Source organism: Tupaia chinensis, unplaced genomic scaffold, assembly GCF_000334495.1.
Source record: "Tupaia chinensis unplaced genomic scaffold, TupChi_1.0 Scaffold149011_1, whole genome shotgun sequence".
Lineage (NCBI taxonomy): Eukaryota > Metazoa > Chordata > Mammalia > Scandentia > Tupaiidae > Tupaia > Tupaia belangeri.
Genome location: NW_006208857.1, coordinates 827,217 through 844,988, shown reverse-complemented (window position 1 = coordinate 844,988; position 17,772 = coordinate 827,217). Strand labels below are relative to the sequence as shown.

Here is a 17,772-nt window from a genome sequence, read left to right as displayed (position 1 = left end):
AAAAAAAAAAAAAAAAAGAAACAGAATACGAACAATTTTTTGATGTGGATTTTGACAAAATACAGAAAAACCACAACCAGAAACAAGCTAGTAAGACAAGGACTAAAATATGCACTTTCTTTTTTCTTTTTAAAAAGAGATTTTTGCTATAGGACACACGTACACACCCAAGAGACAGAGAGACTGAGAGCGAGAAATCATCCCCCCGGGGGGATGGCCCTGCTGCAATCCCTTTTCCATTCTCCTCTCAGGATTTTGGGCATGCATGCACATGTCCCCAGCGTAAGTTTTAGCTGCTGGGTCTGGGACTCAAGCCACAGTCGACTACGTGGAACTCCAGCGACATAACCATTATACCATCTGCCGGTCTCTAAATATGTACTTTCTAAGCTGCATCGACTTTTTCTGTCTTTTAAGGTTTTTGTTCTGTGTTAACATGCAGATGTAGCTTTTATAAGGGGCATCACTTAAAGAGGAAAGCATACACTGTAATTACACAACTTGTACTCTGAGAAGCTCCCTTTCTCTCCCTCTCGACTGAACCTGGACTGCCAGCACAGCGCCCTCCGGCCTTGCCCTCGAGCTCAGGCCGGACTGCTCAGGATGGCTGGGAAGCGGTCTCCGGTTAGCCTGGCGGCCTTGGAGAACTGCTGACAGCTGTATGGGGCCCCACGCCAGCTCAGCGGGAACACTGGACCAGCAGAGGTCCGCTGTTACGGTAAGCTGACTCTGGGCTAAGGGGGAAAGAAACCACACGGCATCGGGAATGCATCTGTGCTCAACTGCAGCCTCTTGGCAGGTTGAAGGCAAAGGCCCGTCCATGTTAACAAATGAGGCCCAAAGCTGGAGAACAGCTCTAGCCGGAACGAAAGGGGTCTCACCCAAGCGCACGAAGGCTGGGGTAAGGGAGGTGTGAATCTCCTTCCCTGCACTCAGCTACGAAGCCTCCAGAAAAGGCAGAAAGGGGAGAAAGAGCACTTACCTGCTTGGGCCTGGGGGACAGAATTAGAGAATTTCTTGAACTTGGCAATAAAGAAACCATCCATATTATGAGTATGAGGGTAGAAGCGTCGGGTAGAGCGCAGGGTGGGATGGAAACGCCTTTCCTGAAATCTGTAAAAAAAAAAAAAAAAAAGAAACAGAATACGAACAATTTTTTGATGTGGATTTTGACAAAATACAGAAAAACCACAACCAGAAACAAGCTAGTAAGACAAGGACTAAAATATGCACTTTCTTTTTTCTTTTTAAAAAGAGATTTTTGCTATAGGACACACGTACACACCCAAGAGACAGAGAGACTGAGAGCGAGAAATCATCCCCCCGGGGGGATGGCCCTGCTGCAATCCCTTTTCCATTCTCCTCTCAGGATTTTGGGCATGCATGCACATGTGCCCAGCGTAAGTTTGAGCTGCTGGGTCTGGGACTCAAGCCACAGTCGACTACGTGGAACTCCAGCGACATAACCATTATACCATCTGCCGGTCTCTAAATATGTACTTTCTAAGCTGCATCGACTTTTTCTGTCTTTTAAGGTTTTTGTTCTGTGTTAACATGCAGATGTAGCTTTTATAAGGGGCATCACTTAAAGAGGAAAGCATACACTGTAATTACACAACTTGTACTCTGAGAAGCTCCCTTTCTCTCCCTCTCGACTGAACCTGGACTGCCAGCACAGCGCCCTCCGGCCTTGCCCTCGAGCTCAGGCCGGACTGCTCAGGATGGCTGGGAAGCGGTCTCCGGTTAGCCTGGCGGCCTTGGAGAACTGCTGACAGCTGTATGGGGCCCCACGCCAGCTCAGCGGGAACACTGGACCAGCAGAGGTCCGCTGTTACGGTAAGCTGACTCTGGGCTAAGGGGGAAAGAAACCACACGGCATCGGGAATGCATCTGTGCTCAACTGCAGCCTCTTGGCAGGTTGAAGGCAAAGGCCCGTCCATGTTAACAAATGAGGCCCAAAGCTGGAGAACAGCTCTAGCCGGAACGAAAGGGGTCTCACCCAAGCGCACGAAGGCTGGGGTAAGGGAGGTGTGAATCTCCTTCCCTGCACTCAGCTACGAAGCCTCCAGAAAAGGCAGAAAGGGGAGAAAGAGCACTTACCTGCTTGGGCCTGGGGGACAGAATTAGAGAATTTCTTGAACTTGGCAATAAAGAAACCATCCATATTATGAGTATGAGGGTAGAAGCGTCGGGTAGAGCGCAGGGTGGGATGGAAACGCCTTTCCTGAAATCTGGTAAAACCTTCCTGGCCAAAGTCGAGGCCTGTGGGCACCAGCCGCACATTCCTCTTTTTCAGGGCGTAATCTACCACCCACTCGTTCTCTTCCACCTGGGAATGTGGGGAGACAGACAAGACAGAGACAGATGGCACTGAGGGCACAAGGAGCCCTGCAGCCCACAGCCCGCCTCCCACGCCGAGGGCAGAGGCCTGACCGTGACAGAGCAGGTGCAGTAGACGAGGTAGCCCCCCGTCTTGGAGTTGGCGTTGACAGAGTCGATGGCACTCAGGAGCAGCTCCTTCTGAAGGTGGGCACAGCGCAGGATGTCCTTTTCATTCTGTCCCAGAGGGAGCGGGTGCCCGGACGTCAGCAGTAGCCTGAGCACAGCCAGCTCTGCCAGAGCCCGGCCTCGCGGCTGATCCCACCTCAACTCACCTTGTTGGTCTTCACAGCTGGGTCCTTGGAGATGACACCGGTGCCACTGCAGGGAGCGTCCAGCAGTACTCGGTCAAAGCCCCCTACCACCTGGGAGAAGGAGTGGGCTAAGCCGCCGCCCTCGGCCACCTGTGGCCCGCTGCTGATTCCCAGGGAGAGGCTACACATTTTGCCATCAGGAAAAAGTCTCAGGAGGGACCCAGAGAGGGCAGCCCCACCTTGGGGAACCGCCGCCCATCGTAGTGGCTGAGGATGGTGTTGGTGACTCCCAGCCGGTGCAGGTTGCCCACCACGCTCTTGAGCCGCTCCGCGTTGGCATCATTGGCAAGGATCACACCTGTGTTCTTCATCAGCTGAGCTGCAGGGAGGGAGGGCAGGCCACGTGCTGGCCAGTCAGTTCCTCGGCTCCCACCCTCCAGCCCGGAAACCCAGGCAAAGCCTCACCACAAGGCCAAGGTCCCTCCCAACAGGCCCTGCTCCCCACTGCCCTCTGCAGGCCGACCCAGTCTTCACTGGGCCTGGTGTTGAGACCCGCCAGCGGCGTAGAGTGAAAGGTCACAATCGCCATCACGTGATGCTGCACCAAGGGCTCCAAGTGCATGAGCGCCTTCAGACGACGGAGAGAGAGCTCGCCCCAGGTCAGGGGGTAGCAGCAACCCACCTGGCACTGAGACCAGGCCGCCCTGGCCGCTCTGCCCGCTTCTGCACACTGTTCCAGGGACACCCGTGAGTCACCAGCCACAGCTGCCCCGCCTGTCCCCGTACCTATGTAGCTGGTCTTCCCTCCAGGGGCACAGCACATGTCCAGGATCCGCTCGTGCTCCTGCGGTGCCAAGGCCATGACGGGCAACATGCTGGAGGCTCCCTGCAGCATGTAGTGCCCGGCCAGGTACTCGGGAGTGGCACCTGCAGAGGACGGCCCAGTGACGTGCCAGCACAGGGAGGGGGACAGCGGGGCTACTGGGCAGGGCACACTTACCAATAGGCACCGAAGAGTCATATACCACCAGGCCAGTCTTCGACCACTTGCCCAGGGGATCCAGGTTAACCCCACGATTGATTAGAGCCTGAAGAGGAGAAAGATGAAGACTGAAAAGTCCACAGGCAAGGCCAGCAGGTGGCATAGTTGTTAAAGTGCTAGATTCCACGTGGCTGACTACACAGTTCGAGTCCTGAACTCAGAGCCTTGAAAATCACACTGGTACATATGCGAGCCCAAAACCCCAAGAGGAAAATGAAGGGGGTACTGCGACATAGCCATGCCCGTGGGATGATCCCTCACTTTCCCTGTCTCTCTGGGGAGCACATGCACTCAAAAGCAAAACTGAGAAAAAAAAAAAAAACAAAAAACCAGAAACAAAGCCCAGAGGCTACTCCACCAGAAAATGGAGGCACGAAGACATGGTCTTACTGGCAGGCCTGCGGCCCTAACGGCCAGTGCTTCCCTAGGGTACACCGCCAGCAGGCCACACAGTTCTCTGCCCTCTCCCACCCCTCGGTGGCCCCTGCTCAACCTCGGGCTCCCGACTCAAGATCTGAGCTCCATCCACCTAATGGAGCAGGCTGCCACCCCCGGTTCGCGCGTCCTGGAGCGGACGCCGATACTCTAGAGGCTCAACCCCCACCCTCGAACTTAATGTGACTTATGGCTACAGCACTTTAAGGGTGATTACGGATTATCTTCACACCAAGACACATAGGACCACACTGACTTTAAAACTAGGGGCCCCACCCAGCCTGGCAGTGGAAAAGGCTGGATCCCACATGGCTGACCATGTGCTGAGGTCCCAGAAACACACAGGGTGCACATGTGCACGCGCCGGCCAAGGATCCTGAGGACCCCGAGGGGAGGGAGAAATGGAGACGAGGTTGCAGTGAGACTGCTCCCATGGAGGCTGCTTTCTCACTCGCGCTCTCTGGCCAGTGTGCATGCCCTCTAGTAAATAAAAACAAAGCAAGGGACGAAGGGCCCCTGGGGGCCCCTGGGCACTGGGAGACAAGCCTAGGACAGCATCCGCACGTCTTTTGGGAAGCACGTTCACCCTGACGGGGGATCCTTGTCCTAGCCCTGAGACAGAGGTCGGAGAGATGGGCTTCCCGTTTCGTAGGCGTCCCAGGCCCTCGGCCTGCTGGGCAGACACTGGGCCTCTCTAGGTCTGCACCCTGGACCACGCTTCTACTACGAGTGCTCAGGTCACAAGACCCCAGGCAGGGTGGGACGGGGGGCTCCCGGGGTGAGCAGAAGCCAGTCCTTCCGTGAGATAAGCCAGCCGTAAGAGCGCCAGCTCACCTGAGCAAGGTCTCGCCGTCGGGTCTTTAAGGTGTTGGTCCGGAGGGTGATGGGCCGAGGCACCTCGTTAGCTTCTAAGAACTCGACCAGCTGGGAGGAAGGGGGCAGGGAGCGAGTCAGGCAGGCAAGGAGCTCAGTGAAAGGAGGGGGCTGGACGACTCCGCGCACGGGCGGAGGACGAGCAGAGGCTCAGACTGGCAGCCCGCACCTCGGACAGCGGGAAGAGGTCCATGAGCTTGCCGAGGAGGAAGTCTCCATAGGAGTAGTAAGTGGCCAGGTCCTTCCGAAGCCGGTTCAGGTATTCTGAGCGGGACCGACCTTCCTCTCGCTGAGTCCCAAAATTCCGCAGCACTTCCACTATGTCCTGGATCCTCTTGTGAACTCGCTGCAGGTCTAGAGCCAGGACACGGCCCGGTAAGGAATTGTTTCATGATGTCCTCGGCCTGCAACACCCTCTCCCAAGCACCTTCCTCCTACCCCTCACCCTGCGCAGGAAGGATGTCCTGCTCCATCTCTCCAGCAGGGGGCAGCACAAACGGGTCCTCCCCATTCACATTGATCTGCAGGTCCCCATCTGCATCATCAACCTGTGTGGGGCCAGACCCAGGAGACACTTCTGCCTCCTCCTCGTCTGTCTCCTCCTCACTCCACTGGCCCCTAGAAACAGGTGACGAAGATTCAGACCAAAACAGACACCCCCTCCTTCCACAGCCACCATCACAGACAGACCCTCCTCCACCCTCGCAGGTTCCCAAACTCACCCGGCAGCGGCCTCCTGGGCCTTCTCCCTCTGAGCGGCTCTCTCAATGGGCAGCAACTGTGGGAGACAAGGGTTGCTGGTGTGAGCCTGCCCTTCCGTCACCCCACGTAGGGCTTTCTACCCCTCTTTTCCCCGAAATGTAAAGTTGTAAAGTTTTTGCCACAGGCCCGGTCCAGGACCTGAACCACGTGTGCTCACCAGAGAGGAGAGTGAGGTCGCCCCCTGTGGGGGAGGACGGTCATACCGCAATCCCCTCTCCTCGATTTTGGGCACTCGCGCATGAGCCCAGTGGGGCTTTTCTCAAGCTGCCAGGTCTGGGACTCAAACCGCGGTCAGCCATGTGAGAGCCCAGCGCCTTTACCACCCCACCTGCTGGCCCCACCCTAAATGTGAAAGCTGAGTATGACTGGCATGGCGTCTTCCCTCGTACTCGTGCTAGCACTGTGTGTCCTGGTCATGTAAAATGCCCTACCCTGGGCCAGGACAGCAGGGGGACAGTGGTTAACACTGTGCGGCTAGACCTACTAGGGTTTGCATCCGGGATGGGCTGAGACTGCAGTGGATTGTAGTGCGAGGGCCCTGCTAGAGGTGCCCTTCTTTTTTGGGGGTGGGGGGACAAATTTCTCGTTGCTTTATCAGAGGCTCAATCACCTGGCATTTGCTAGAAAAAGCCAGGGAGCCCTTCACAAATCTTTGTCATCCTCGTGCTGGGGCCGTGCTAGTCTTTGTATCCTTCCAATTTCCGCGTACGTGCTGCCGCAGCGAGCACTAGAGGTGCCCGTCTTCACACCCTCTCTCTCTCATGGAAGAAATAAACAAGGATCTATAAAAATAAAACTTAACAAGTAAAGGCCGACGCTGTAGCACAGTGGCTGAGCACTGTGCACAGGAAACAGAGCCCGCACGGCCACTGCAGTTCAAATCCCAGCTCCAGTGGTTTGAAAGACACTCTCAGTACGTGTGCATGCCCAAATCCTCATGGGAGAGAAGAATGGAGGAAAAGGACTGGGGTGTGAACACACCCCACTGGGGGTGTTCTCTGTCTCTTCCTCTCTGGTGAGCACAGAGCCTTGGACAATAAAAAAAGTTAAATAAAAGGACCAGCAGTTAGTGTAATGGCTATGTCACTGGACTCCCACATAGTCGACCGCAGTTCGCGTCCCGGACACAGTGGCTTAAAACTCACGCCGGGTGCGTGTGCGTGCGTGCCCAAGATCCCAGGAAGAGAATGGAGAAGGGATTGCGGCGTGGCCATCCCCTCTAGGGGGTGATCTCTCACTTTCTGTCTCTCTCTGTCTGTCTGGCGAGCGCACGAACCCTATAGCAAAAACCTCCAAAAAAATAAAAAAAAAAAGAACCAGCCCCATCACAGTGCTTAAACTTTGTGAAGGGAACAGATCCCACATGGCCAACTGCAGTTTAAGTCCTGGCCTCAGCAACTTGAAAAACACGCCAGACACATGAGCACATGTCCCCGGATCCTGACGATATGGAGAAATGGAACAGAGATTGCAGCATGACCACGGCCCCTGTAGGGGCTTCCTCCCTTCTTCCCTCTCCGGTGAGTATGCATAGCCTCTAACAGTTAAAAATAACTGATGTGAGTAATTACAAAGTTTTCTGAGGGACCTGCAGATGGCATAATGGTTGCGTTGCTGGACTCTCCCAGTCGATCGCAATTTGAGTCCTGGACCCGGGGACTTAAAACTCACGCTGAGCATATGTGTGTGCGTGTGCCCAAAATCCCGAGAGGAGAATAGAGAAGGGACTGCAGCATGGCCATCCTTCCTGGGGGGTGATTTCTCAATTTCTGTGTCTCTCTTGCTGGCTCTCTGGCAAGTGCACACACCCTAAAGCAAAAATCTCTTTAAAAAAAAAGTTTTTAGAAAGGGGCCAGCAAGTAACACGGTAACACGGTGGTTAAGGCACTGAATTCCCACATGGCAGACAGCAGTTCAAGTCCCAGACCTGGCAGCTTGAAAAGCATACCAGGCTGCAGGGTGGTGTCTCTCTCTCTCTCTGTCTGTCTGTCTCCCTCCAGCCAACACACACGCCCTATGGCCAAAACATTAAAAAAAAAAAAAAGTTTCTTAAAAAAACGAACACCTGGCCCAGCTTGGTGGCAGTGCTCAGGGCCCTACCACGCAGTAGGTAGGTGCTGGGCCACGTGGAGACTCAGGTCAGTGCCCTGTCACTTGACGTGCCCGCACCCTAAGTGGCCGGGAACTCTGACGGGAGGAGTTGTGCACTACGGCAGATCCTGTCAGGGTGCTCATCTTCTTTCTCTCCCTCTCACTCAAAAAATAAATACATAAAACCTCCTAGTCTACACCTTTCCAAACCTGAGTGTGCGCTGACAGAACCTGAGGCAGAGCAGTGATGTGCACCAACCCCCTCCTCCAGCCAGGCTTCTCCACCGGAAAACAAAGGAAAGGGCAAGGGTCCTTTTCTGAGCACGCTGGATGGCTCCCTCACCTCTGCACCTTCGTCCTCATCCGCTGAGTCCGAATCGGCTCCATAGTCGTCTACCATATCGGCATCACTGTCCTCAGAGCCCCAGGGATCGCCCCGGCTCCCCACACTGTCGTCTTCAGAGTCCTCCTCCTCACTGCTCTGGGTTGGTGCTGGGCGCTTCTTGCCCCGAGCAGCGTTGGTAACTAAGGGCTTGGCTCCCTTCTGACCAGGTGTCGGGACGGCTCCTGCAAAGGTCCGAGGGTTTGACGGATCCCAAATGAACGGCAGCCACACACTCCCCTGTGTTGCACGCCAGGAGCCTGTACTCTCTACTCACCAGTGTCCTTTGGCTGCTCCTGCCGTTTTAGAAAGGCTTGGCTCGTCCTCCCCCACCCAGGACCTGGAGGACCCCTCATGCCACACCCTGCTCCTGTGATCACTGACCTTTCCGGAGCTTTGCAGGCAATGGTTTGGTCGCAGGGGACGCATTTGCCTTAGGAGTTGCAGCAGCGCCCAACCTCCTCTTGGCTGCCCTGAAAAGACAGAGTGAGGAAGTGAACACCTCCAGGGTCTGCCAGAACCACCCAGCCCCTCCATCAGCCTGTCCCACAGGGCTGAAGATAAGCAGTGAGACACCACCACGTCACGTCTATGCCCACCCTCACCTCTTGCGTGCACGACTAGACAGCCTCTTGGAATTTTCATCACCGGCTATTAAAACAAAATTTAACAGGACGTTATAGGGAAAACAAGAAAGAGAAATCAAAACAGAAGTAGGGCATGGTGTGCCTCACTCCGGGAGCTCAATAAGATACATAAAGGAAATGAAGCACTGTGCTGGTTGACACGCAACCGAACCCAGATTTCGATAAATGGCATCACCGCCACTTTGATACCAACATGGATTCAAAACTTAGTTTTTCACACTGGCCTACGGCTGGGTGGTCGAGGGAGCCAAATCCCACAAGGCCGACTGCTCAGCTCCAGTCCCTGCCCCAGCAGCTTGAAAACCATGCCCAGCACGTGTGCATGACCCAAATCTCGAGAGAACGGAGCAATGGACAGGGATGCCAGTTGGGGGTGCTTTCTCACTCTCCCTGTCTCTTTCTCTGATGAGCGCATGCACTTAAAAAGAAAAAAAAGGCCAGTAGATGGCATTATGGTTATGTCAGTGGACTCATACATGGCCATGCACCATGTTCGAGTCCTGGACCCAGTAGCTTGAAAATCATACTGGGTACATGTGTGTATGTGTCCAAGATCCAAAAGGAGAATGGAGAAGGTATCGCAGGGTGGTGATCCCCTCCCAGGGAATGATTTCTCACTTTCCCTCTCACTCTGTCTCTCTCCAGGCACACACCCTAAAGCAAAACCTCTTTAAAAAAAAAAAAAACGAACAGGGACCAGCAGTTAGCGTAATGGCTATGTCACTAGACTCCCATGTAGTCGACTGCAGTTCGAGTCCCGGACCTGGCGGCTTAAACTCACACCAGGTGTGTCTGCGTGCATGCCCAAGATCCTGAGAGGAGAATGGAGGAGAAGGGATTGCAGCGTGGCCATCCCCCCTAGAGGATGATTTCTTGTTTTCTGTCTGTCTCTCTTTCTGGCAAATGCACACACCCTATAGCAAAAACTTCTCAAAAACAAAACAAAACAAAAACAAAAATACGAGACCAGCAGGTGGTGTAGTGGTTAAGATGCTGGACAATCCCATATGGCTGACCATGGTTTGAGTCCCGGACCTGGTGGCTTGCTTTCTCACTTTCCCTCTCTCTCTGGTCAAATTAAAATAAATGAATGAATAAAAATAAAATTTTAAAACACATGGCAGTTGAAAACTCACTCCAGCGGCATGTACATGCCTGCCAAGATCCCAAGAGGAGAATGGAGAAGGGACTGCAGCGTGGCCATCCTCCCTTGGGGGTGATTTCTCACTTTCTGTCTATCCATGAGGGCACTCACTCTACAGCAAAAATACCTTTTAAAAAAAAAAAAAACAGCTTTTTTCTGGCCCTTTCTTTTTTTTTTTTTTTTTAAGAGTTTTTTGCTATAGGGCGTGTGCACTCGCCAGACAGAGAGACAGAAAGCGAGAAATCGCCCCCCAGGGGGGATGGTCACGCCACAATCCCTTCTCCATTCTCCTTTCAGGATTCTGGGTACGCACACATGCCCAGCGTGAGTTTAAGCCACCGGGTCCGGGACTCGAACCATGGTCAACTACGTGGGAGTCTAGCGACATAGCCATTACGCCAATTGCTGGTCCCGTGGCCCTTTCTTTTACTCTTACTTTACTCAGTTACCACCCACAGGAGATGTGAACTTCCTTCACTACTGCTCTTCTTCACACATTCTCCAAGGAATAAATTATTTAAACTTTTTTTTTTTAAAGGTTTTTGCCATACACTTGCTGGAGAGACAGAGAGAAGAAAAGTGAGAAATTGCTCTGCACAGGGGATGGCCATGCCATGATCCCCTTCCTTCATTCTCCTCCTGGGATTCTAGGCACACATGCACATGTGTCCAGCATGATTTTCAAGCCACCAGGTCCAGGACTCTAACAGCAGTCAGCCATGCGGAGTCCAGCACCTTAACCACAGCGCCCAACTTAACTCCATCATGTGATAACTAACAAGTTACTTAACCCCTCAGCATCTACTTCCTAAACAGAGCCTCTCTCACAGGACTCTACGAAAACTTACACACTGTGTTCAAGAGTTCACTTTAGTACCTAGGACTTGCTAATCCCACAATAAACTCCCTCTGCAGTCTTCTGGAATCCCAGTGCACTCATCACGTGGGAATCCGGCCTGTACTCTCCCACCTCCATTCCGTCCACAAGGCAGTTCAGACTGGGCCTGTCCCACTCGCAACTTCCACTTACTAAGATGTCACCGAGTGTTTGAAGCCTAGCTTAATAAAAGATTTTTAAATTCTGCATGGATTCCCCTGGCTCCGAACTCTCAGTGGTAAGCCGCATCTCTCGGCATAGGTTCTCAGGCCCTGTGGCACCTTCACTAAGTTCTAAGCGCTGATGACAGTTTCATTCATACTTACTTAAGAGATTCTCTCAGAAAATGAGCAGAGTAAAAAAGAAAGGGCGTTATTACACGGAATGGCGCAAAATCTTGGGGGTTAGGAGTCACCACTGACCCTTACCTGCAGGTAAGAACCTGGCAAGTTCAGTCTCGGCACCCTTCTGTTTGCGGGCCTTTCGGCCCGGCCCGCGCTTCTCCTTCGTCGGGTCCAACTTACGCCCCATGGTACTGGAGGAAAGAACAGCGATAATGTAGGTTGCGCGTGCTGGAAAGAGAACCACGGGGGGCACTGGCGCCGCCTGGGCAGCACCCCCGAGGCCAGCCCGGCCCGACCCGACCCGCCCTCTCGGAGCCGCCGGTACTGCGCCCCTCTCCCACGCCCCAGGCCAGATCGGCGCTGCCACCCTTCCTTCCCCGACTTCCTCTAGAACCACCCGAAGCCCCCGAAGGCGGGCCCAGGCCGAGGACCCCGCTCCGTACCCCGCGCTGCACTCCACGTGCACTCCAGGGACAGCGTTCGGGCTCCGCACTCCGCGGAAACGTTCCACGCAAGCGCACTGAGCGCGCTCGCCTCGCGGCCCCGCCTCTTCCGGTTGCGTTGGACCGCGGCGGCCCCCGGAACGGGTTCTGGTCTAACCGCGCGTGGAGCGGGCGGCAGCGGGCCGGGGGAAATTCCGGGGCGGACCGCCCGGCTCGCACGCGCCGCCGGCAGGGAGGAGGGAACTGTGCGTTGCCCTTCCCTCTAGGTGGTGGTTTCTGCTCGAGACCGGCTCCCCAGAAAAGCTGGCGCCTAGCAGCCGTCTTCTCCCCGCGCCCCGCCGCCCGCCCGGAACCCGAGCATACCGGCTGTGCGCGCCCAACCCCACCACCCTGTTAGGCCCAGCTTCAAGGCCGAGAACTCCGTGCCGCTCACCCTCCTACTGCCAGCCCTCGGATAGGAAGCGCCCGGCCCTCCTTCGGACCCCTGCTCAACCTGTCAGTTAAGGTTACCTGTCCCTAATTCACACCTGGAGGGAGGGCAGGTGGCATCTTGCCTCGTTTCACAGGATTGAGCCAGGAAAACCGCTGCTTTTCCAAATTGACACTAGCATAGTGTTTGGTGGGCGTTTAAAACTGTTCCACGCACTTGGCTGCTTTTATCTTCACAACCCTACGAGGTAGGTATCTTTATTTTATACTTGAGAAATCTGCACCCCAGAAAACTGAACTTGCTCAACAGCAGGGGCTCCGCGGTTTTGCAGCCTCTTGTGGAGGTAACCATTGGTAGCAGGGAGCACACTGGCTCTTCAGAGGAAGATCAGGACAGCAGGTATCCTTAAGTTTTCCTGGGGCTCCTGCCATACACACCCATCCACCTGCACCTACACCCACACTGAACCAGAGCACTAAAATACAAGGAAACCTTTATTTCAATTTTCATCAAGAAATTTGCTGTGGTTTTTTTTATGCTTTTGGTTTTTTTTTTTCCTTTTTTTTTTCCACTTTATTTCGTTTAGCCATTCGGTGGCTAGAGCCGCTGGGTTCCTGGGCTTAAAAAGATGCCAACAGAGGTAGCTGTGTCTCGCCCAGGGGCCCGGCCCACTCTGAATACCCCAAAAAAGGAGAAAACAAAACACAAAATAAACCAACAAAATAAAACCAAAAGGAGGAAGAAATTCAGATCATTTTCTTCAAGCCTGGCAGGAACCCACAACAGTTTGTGTGTAACAGGCGTTACAGTGGGGGGAAGCCAGGGTCCAAGGCCAGCCCGCCAGCTTCTTGCAGATGGCGCCGGCGCTACTGCTGCTCGTCTCTCCAGCAGGGAGGGCACCACTGCCCCTCCCCCCCGCCCCACCCCCCGTGCTGGGGGCTGTTCCTTTACAACATGAAAGATGGGCAAAAGGCAGGCCAGAGTCTCAGGCCCCCAGGGGAGAAGCTGGGATAAGAGAAAGTGAGAAGGTCACTGCTCAGCGGTGAAGGTGTCTCATCAATCCATCCTCACTGCTGCTGGGCTACCTGAAAGGAAAGAGACCCAAAAGAGTCAGAATCCCAGACCAGAGGCGTCCCCCTGACTCCAAGGGAAGTCACTGACAAACAGCTCACCTGCCCAGTAGGTGACGCTAGAGACAAAGAGTCAAGTGACAAGTTCTAGAATAGTTCTCTGAAGAGTCAGCACAACCAAAATGGTCCTACCTGCTGTGGGGAAGGTTCCGGTGCCCGGTTTGCCAAGCGGCTGAGAATGTTACGCTCTGACATTTGTAACCTCACAGCAACTGGGGGGATTCGGGCAATGGTAGCTGGGAGTCGAGTCACATCGGCTTTCATATCACTCAGCAGTTCTTCCAGCTGTTTCAGAACTGCATGCGGTAAAGAAAGGTGTGAGCTGTGCCGGTCAGGACTGAGCTCCTACCCTAGGGCACCAGCTCCCCAGCCACTGTCAGTGACCGAGTGACAGGGATGTGGTGGGTTCTGTCGCTGACCTGCCCTCCACCTTGCTCAAATCCCTGTCCCTCGTATTCTAGTTCCTAGCCCTCACTGCCCTTTGTTCTCTATTGTATTGCCGCCACTTCTGGAGAGCTCGCGTCTGCTGCTTCCTCTTCTCACTCCTGGGTCTCTACCTTCTGGATCTGTTGTCTCCCACTTCCTTTTTAACAGCCTTCTTTTCCTCATTTCACCCTCCACCTCTTCACAAGGTTTTACTTTAATTAGAAACAAAATGTTGAAAGGGGTCTAGAATTTGAAGGAATCTTAAATCACTGAAGTTGCCTCAGGTTTCCCTTCTGACATTTGCTTTCTATCTCAAGAGCATGACTATATTAAGAGTGAAGAGGCAAAGAACTGCTGTCCTTGATTGCCTCGAAGGCATCACCTCCCAAGAAGGATGGCAAAGATCCCCAGCACAGCCTAAGCTCACCAAGGGGCTCTGGAAGGAGGTTTGGGCATGAGGAAATGTACGCTGGGGAGAAGTCAGAGGGAGAGCGAGCCAGACTGGATCAGCAGGAGGCAGGGGAGCCACTGGCTACCTTTGTGCAGGACTGCGTTAGCTGGCTTGTTTCCTGCCATCGACTCCTTGGAGAGATGCTGATGGCTTTCTGCCAAACACTCCACCTCGGCAAAGCGGGTGTTCAGGGCCATGGAAGGGTGAGAGGGGTCCTCTGACATGTTCAGGTAAGCTGCCCTGCGCAGCTGTTCCTCGATCACCAGGGCCTGTTCTAAGAGCTGGACGGGGGATAAAGGAGAGGCGCATTAAGATACTTGCCTTGCACTTGTACTTTTGTTAACTTGCCATAGGAGGTGTGCACTCACCAGAGACAGAAAGTGAGAGAGCACCCCCAGGGAGACTGGCCACACCACAATCCCTTTTCCAATCTTCTCTTGGCATTTTGGGTGTACATATATCCAGCATGTTTCTTAAGCACTGGTTCCAGGACTCAGCCATATGGGACACGGATGCCTTAACCTTCACTCCACCTGCTGGCCCTAAATCAGCCACTCTTCAATAACATATTTTTTAATGGCTGCATGGTAGCCTACTCTATGGATATAGCTATAGTATTATTTTTTTAAAGAATTATTTTATTAACTTTTTTTTTTTTGAGATATTTGCTATATGGTGCATGCATTCTCCAGAAAGCCAGAAATCACCCCCCGGTGGGATGGCCATGCCTCAATCCCTTCTCCTCCATTCTCCTCTCGGGATCTTGGGCACAGACGCACACGCGCCTGGCATGAGTTTAAGCCACCGGGCCCAGGACTCGAACTGCGGTCGACTACGTGGGAGTACAGTGACATAATCATTATGCCAACCACTGGTCCCTATTAACTTTACTTAACTTTGACCAGAGAGGGACAGAGCAAGAGAGAACAAGAGGAAAGTGAGAAAGGAAGCCACCAGGTCCAGGACTCGAACCACAGTCGACCGTGTGGGACTCCAGTGCCCTTAATTACCATGCCGCCTGGAGGCCCCCCTACCATATTACTTAGGTTCTTGTACTCTTGAAAAATATTTTTGCTTATGGGACCAACAGTTAGCGTAATGGCTATGTCACTGGACTCCCACGTAGTCGACCATGGTTCGCGTCCTGGACCCGGTGGCTTAAAACTCATGCTGGGCGCGTGTGCGTGTGTGCCCAAGATCCTGAGAGAATGGAGCAGAAGGGATTGCGGTGTGACCATCCCCCCTGGGGGGTGATTTCTCGCTTTCTCTCTGTCTGGTGAGTGCACGTGCCCTATGGCAAAAACCTCTCCAAATAAAGAAAAAGAAAACTATTTTTGCTTATTTTCTTTTCTGTTCGTATCTCATTTAATCCCCCTCTCCCAAAAGGCACATTTTAATATACTTACCGTGCCTTTATGTTTTTAAAGATGGCATCATTTCCTATGCACATTTCTAATCTACAGAACGTTTTCTGTACAAAGATTTAAAATGCTTTCTCTTTTTCTAATACATTTTTTAAAAAGAATTATTTAACTTTACTTATTTTAATTTGACCAGAAAGGGACACAGAGCAAGAGAGAGGGAAAAATGAGGAAGCAAGCCATTAGGTCTGGGACCCGAACCAGTTGGCCATGTGGGAGTCTAGCACCCTTAGCCACCTGCCAGACCCTCTACTACATATTTTTTAAAGGTCCATTTATGTTATCAAATCCACATGCGTACTACTGCTGCTGCTGCTTGCTGTCCTATGATGGGACTCCACTCCACACCTCACCCTTCCATTCTCCCAGTGAACATCCAGGTGTCCTGCAGGCCCCACTACCAGAAACCCTCCTGTGACAAACTCCTGCACATCTTTGATGGAGCTGGGCAAACAGTTCTTTGAAATATATCCCAAGATGCAGAATGTTGGCTCTTAAGTTATGAGAAGACTTAATCTGCCCAAGGATCTCCTGGTTCTTGAAGAGAATAGGCACATAAGGGGCCAAGAACAGGGACAGTATGAGAATGGGTGGTGGTTTTTCTCAAGACCTGGCTCCATTAGGGCCTACTAATCTGTCCTGACAGACCAAGCTTTCATTTCAGTCTAGACACCCTGTTCTCCTTCAGCAACTCCTTCCTGGCCCACACCATGAGCATTCTCCAGGTTTAGCCCTTGGCTCATGGCTGTTCTTTCAAAGCACTCTCCCAAGGGCTCGCTCCCCTCCAAGTGTGGGGCAGCAGCACCCTACGCACATGATCTGAGAAGGCTCGAATGTGCACCTCGAGCGCTCACGGTCCTGGTCCCACTGCCGCATGGTGGTGGGGTGGGCATTGGGAGGGCGTTGACTTGGGAAACACCGAGTAACTTGTCAGCTCCTTTCTACAAACTATTCCCTCTCTTAAATGACCATTTGACTTTCTCAGTGGCTCAGGCTCAAAACATCAGTTATTTGGAGCCTCACTTACTCCTTTATGCCTCAGATCCAGTCAGTCAGAAGTTGGCACAGGATGGCCTGTGGGCCTGACCTGGCCCACTGCCTGCTTTCGCATGGCCCAGGCACTAAGGGTGGTTTTTACAATTTTAAGTGGTTAAAAAGTGTCAAGATAAGACTATTTCATGACACTTTGTGAAAATTATATGGAATTCTTATTTTAGTGTCCAAGAATAGCTTTATTGGAACGTGTCCACACGAACTCACTTATGTATCACCTATGGCTGTTTTCACACAATGACAGAGGCAAGTATTCACAGCAGAGATTACATGTCCTGTAGCCCAAAATAATTGCTATCGGGCCCTTTAATGAAAAGGTTTGCTGGTCCTTACAATAAATCAAAAAGCCCTGTAAATTCTCTAGTGTTGTTTCCTTTACCTGATCCTTTTCATTTTTCATAGCCAGTATCACGCCCAGGCCTCTAACACATCATGACTGTCCAACAGTGCCACAATCTCACGAATGCCATTCCATTTCCCTTGGTCCTATCAAAACTCTGTTCACCAAAAACCCACTTCCTAGCCTCTGGCCCTTAGCTCTTCCCCGCCTACCTCTGCCATCACCCAACGTGTCTCCTATGGCTCCAGGCGGTTTGCCATTCCCAGACGCCCCTAGCTGTGCTGCCGTGATATCCCCGCCCAACCTTAGCCCTCCTGTCCCCACCCAGCAATCTCCATCGCATCCATCAAAGCTTAATTCCAATGCCAAGTCCTCAGTGAAGCCCTCTGTGAGCTCCCTCGCTGCTCCCCCACGTCCCTCCAGAGCACTTCCTCATGGCGGTCAGCAGTCTCCTCTGGTCTCAGGGCCAGCATTCATGTGGTCACACACCTGCTCCTACCGGGAACAGGCACCGGGCCTCGCCTCTCTGTGTATGCCTGTGCCGGTCACTGCTGGTGCACACCACTGGAAGGTTTACTAGTGTCCATTTCTTGTTCCCCCAGTTACACTTGGATTAAGAGCCCTGTGTCTTGTCTCTGTGGTATCCCATTTGACGGTCTGTACAAAAAGGGCCTCCAACCTTTGGTGAGTTCCTGAGTGAGGGTCCAGCAGCGGGCCTGGTGCTGGGATCTGAAAATGGAGCTCGCACCTGCGCATCTCCTCTCGCACCACACCCCTTACCCACATAGGCACTCTGACCCAGAAAGGAGGACTGACAGCCCTGCAACCTCAGACATCCAACACAACTC

The 17,772-nt window shown here is 53.0% G+C and overlaps 2 protein-coding genes and 1 non-coding gene across 13 annotated transcripts in view; all 3 read right to left on the bottom strand.

Annotated features, from left to right (window-relative positions):
• NOP2 (NOP2 nucleolar protein) overlaps positions 1-11,779 on the bottom strand; it is a 13,820-nt gene extending 2,041 nt beyond the window's left edge. The window contains exons 1-16 of one of the 4 annotated variants that reach the window (XM_027769215.1): positions 11,674-11,779; positions 11,315-11,421; positions 8,824-8,869; positions 8,603-8,691; positions 8,180-8,403; positions 5,706-5,761; positions 5,429-5,601; positions 5,153-5,337; positions 4,945-5,034; positions 3,634-3,721; positions 3,420-3,560; positions 2,873-3,012; positions 2,655-2,744; positions 2,434-2,556; positions 2,220-2,329; positions 983-1,101 (exon numbers count right to left, since the gene is read on the bottom strand). In XM_027769215.1, the coding sequence (XP_027625016.1) occupies positions 983-1,101; positions 2,220-2,329; positions 2,434-2,556; positions 2,655-2,744; positions 2,873-3,012; positions 3,420-3,560; positions 3,634-3,721; positions 4,945-5,034; positions 5,153-5,337; positions 5,429-5,601; positions 5,706-5,761; positions 8,180-8,403; positions 8,603-8,691; positions 8,824-8,869; positions 11,315-11,417 (1,777 nt within the window). In that variant the 5' untranslated portion in view covers positions 11,418-11,421; positions 11,674-11,779. Of the gene's footprint in view, positions 1-982; positions 1,114-2,100; positions 2,330-2,433; positions 2,557-2,654; positions 2,745-2,872; positions 3,013-3,419; positions 3,561-3,633; positions 3,722-4,944; positions 5,035-5,152; positions 5,338-5,428; positions 5,602-5,705; positions 5,762-8,179; positions 8,404-8,602; positions 8,692-8,823; positions 8,870-11,314; positions 11,422-11,673 lie in introns of those variants that run through there. The other 3 variants (XM_006170820.3, XM_006170821.3, XM_027769214.1) reach the window with 3 other exon arrangements.
• Positions 6,370-6,473, bottom strand: LOC114006583 (U6 spliceosomal RNA). The gene has a single exon (XR_003548297.1). It is a non-coding gene; the product is annotated as a U6 spliceosomal RNA (small nuclear RNA).
• A 1,047-nt stretch (positions 11,780-12,826) lies between the features above and the next one.
• The window catches only part of CHD4 (chromodomain helicase DNA binding protein 4), a 37,424-nt gene continuing 32,478 nt past the window's right edge, over positions 12,827-17,772 (bottom strand). For 5 of the 8 annotated variants that reach the window (XM_027769209.1, XM_027769210.1, XM_027769212.1 and 2 more), the window contains 3 exons: positions 14,193-14,391; positions 13,366-13,529; positions 12,827-13,188 (listed from right to left, as the gene is read on the bottom strand). In XM_027769209.1, coding sequence (XP_027625010.1) covers positions 13,171-13,188; positions 13,366-13,529; positions 14,193-14,391 — 381 coding nt within the window. In that variant the 3' untranslated portion in view covers positions 12,827-13,170. The remainder of the gene's footprint in view (positions 13,189-13,365; positions 13,530-14,192; positions 14,392-17,772) is intronic. The other 3 variants (XM_006170818.2, XM_006170819.2, XM_014585126.1) reach the window with 1 other exon arrangement.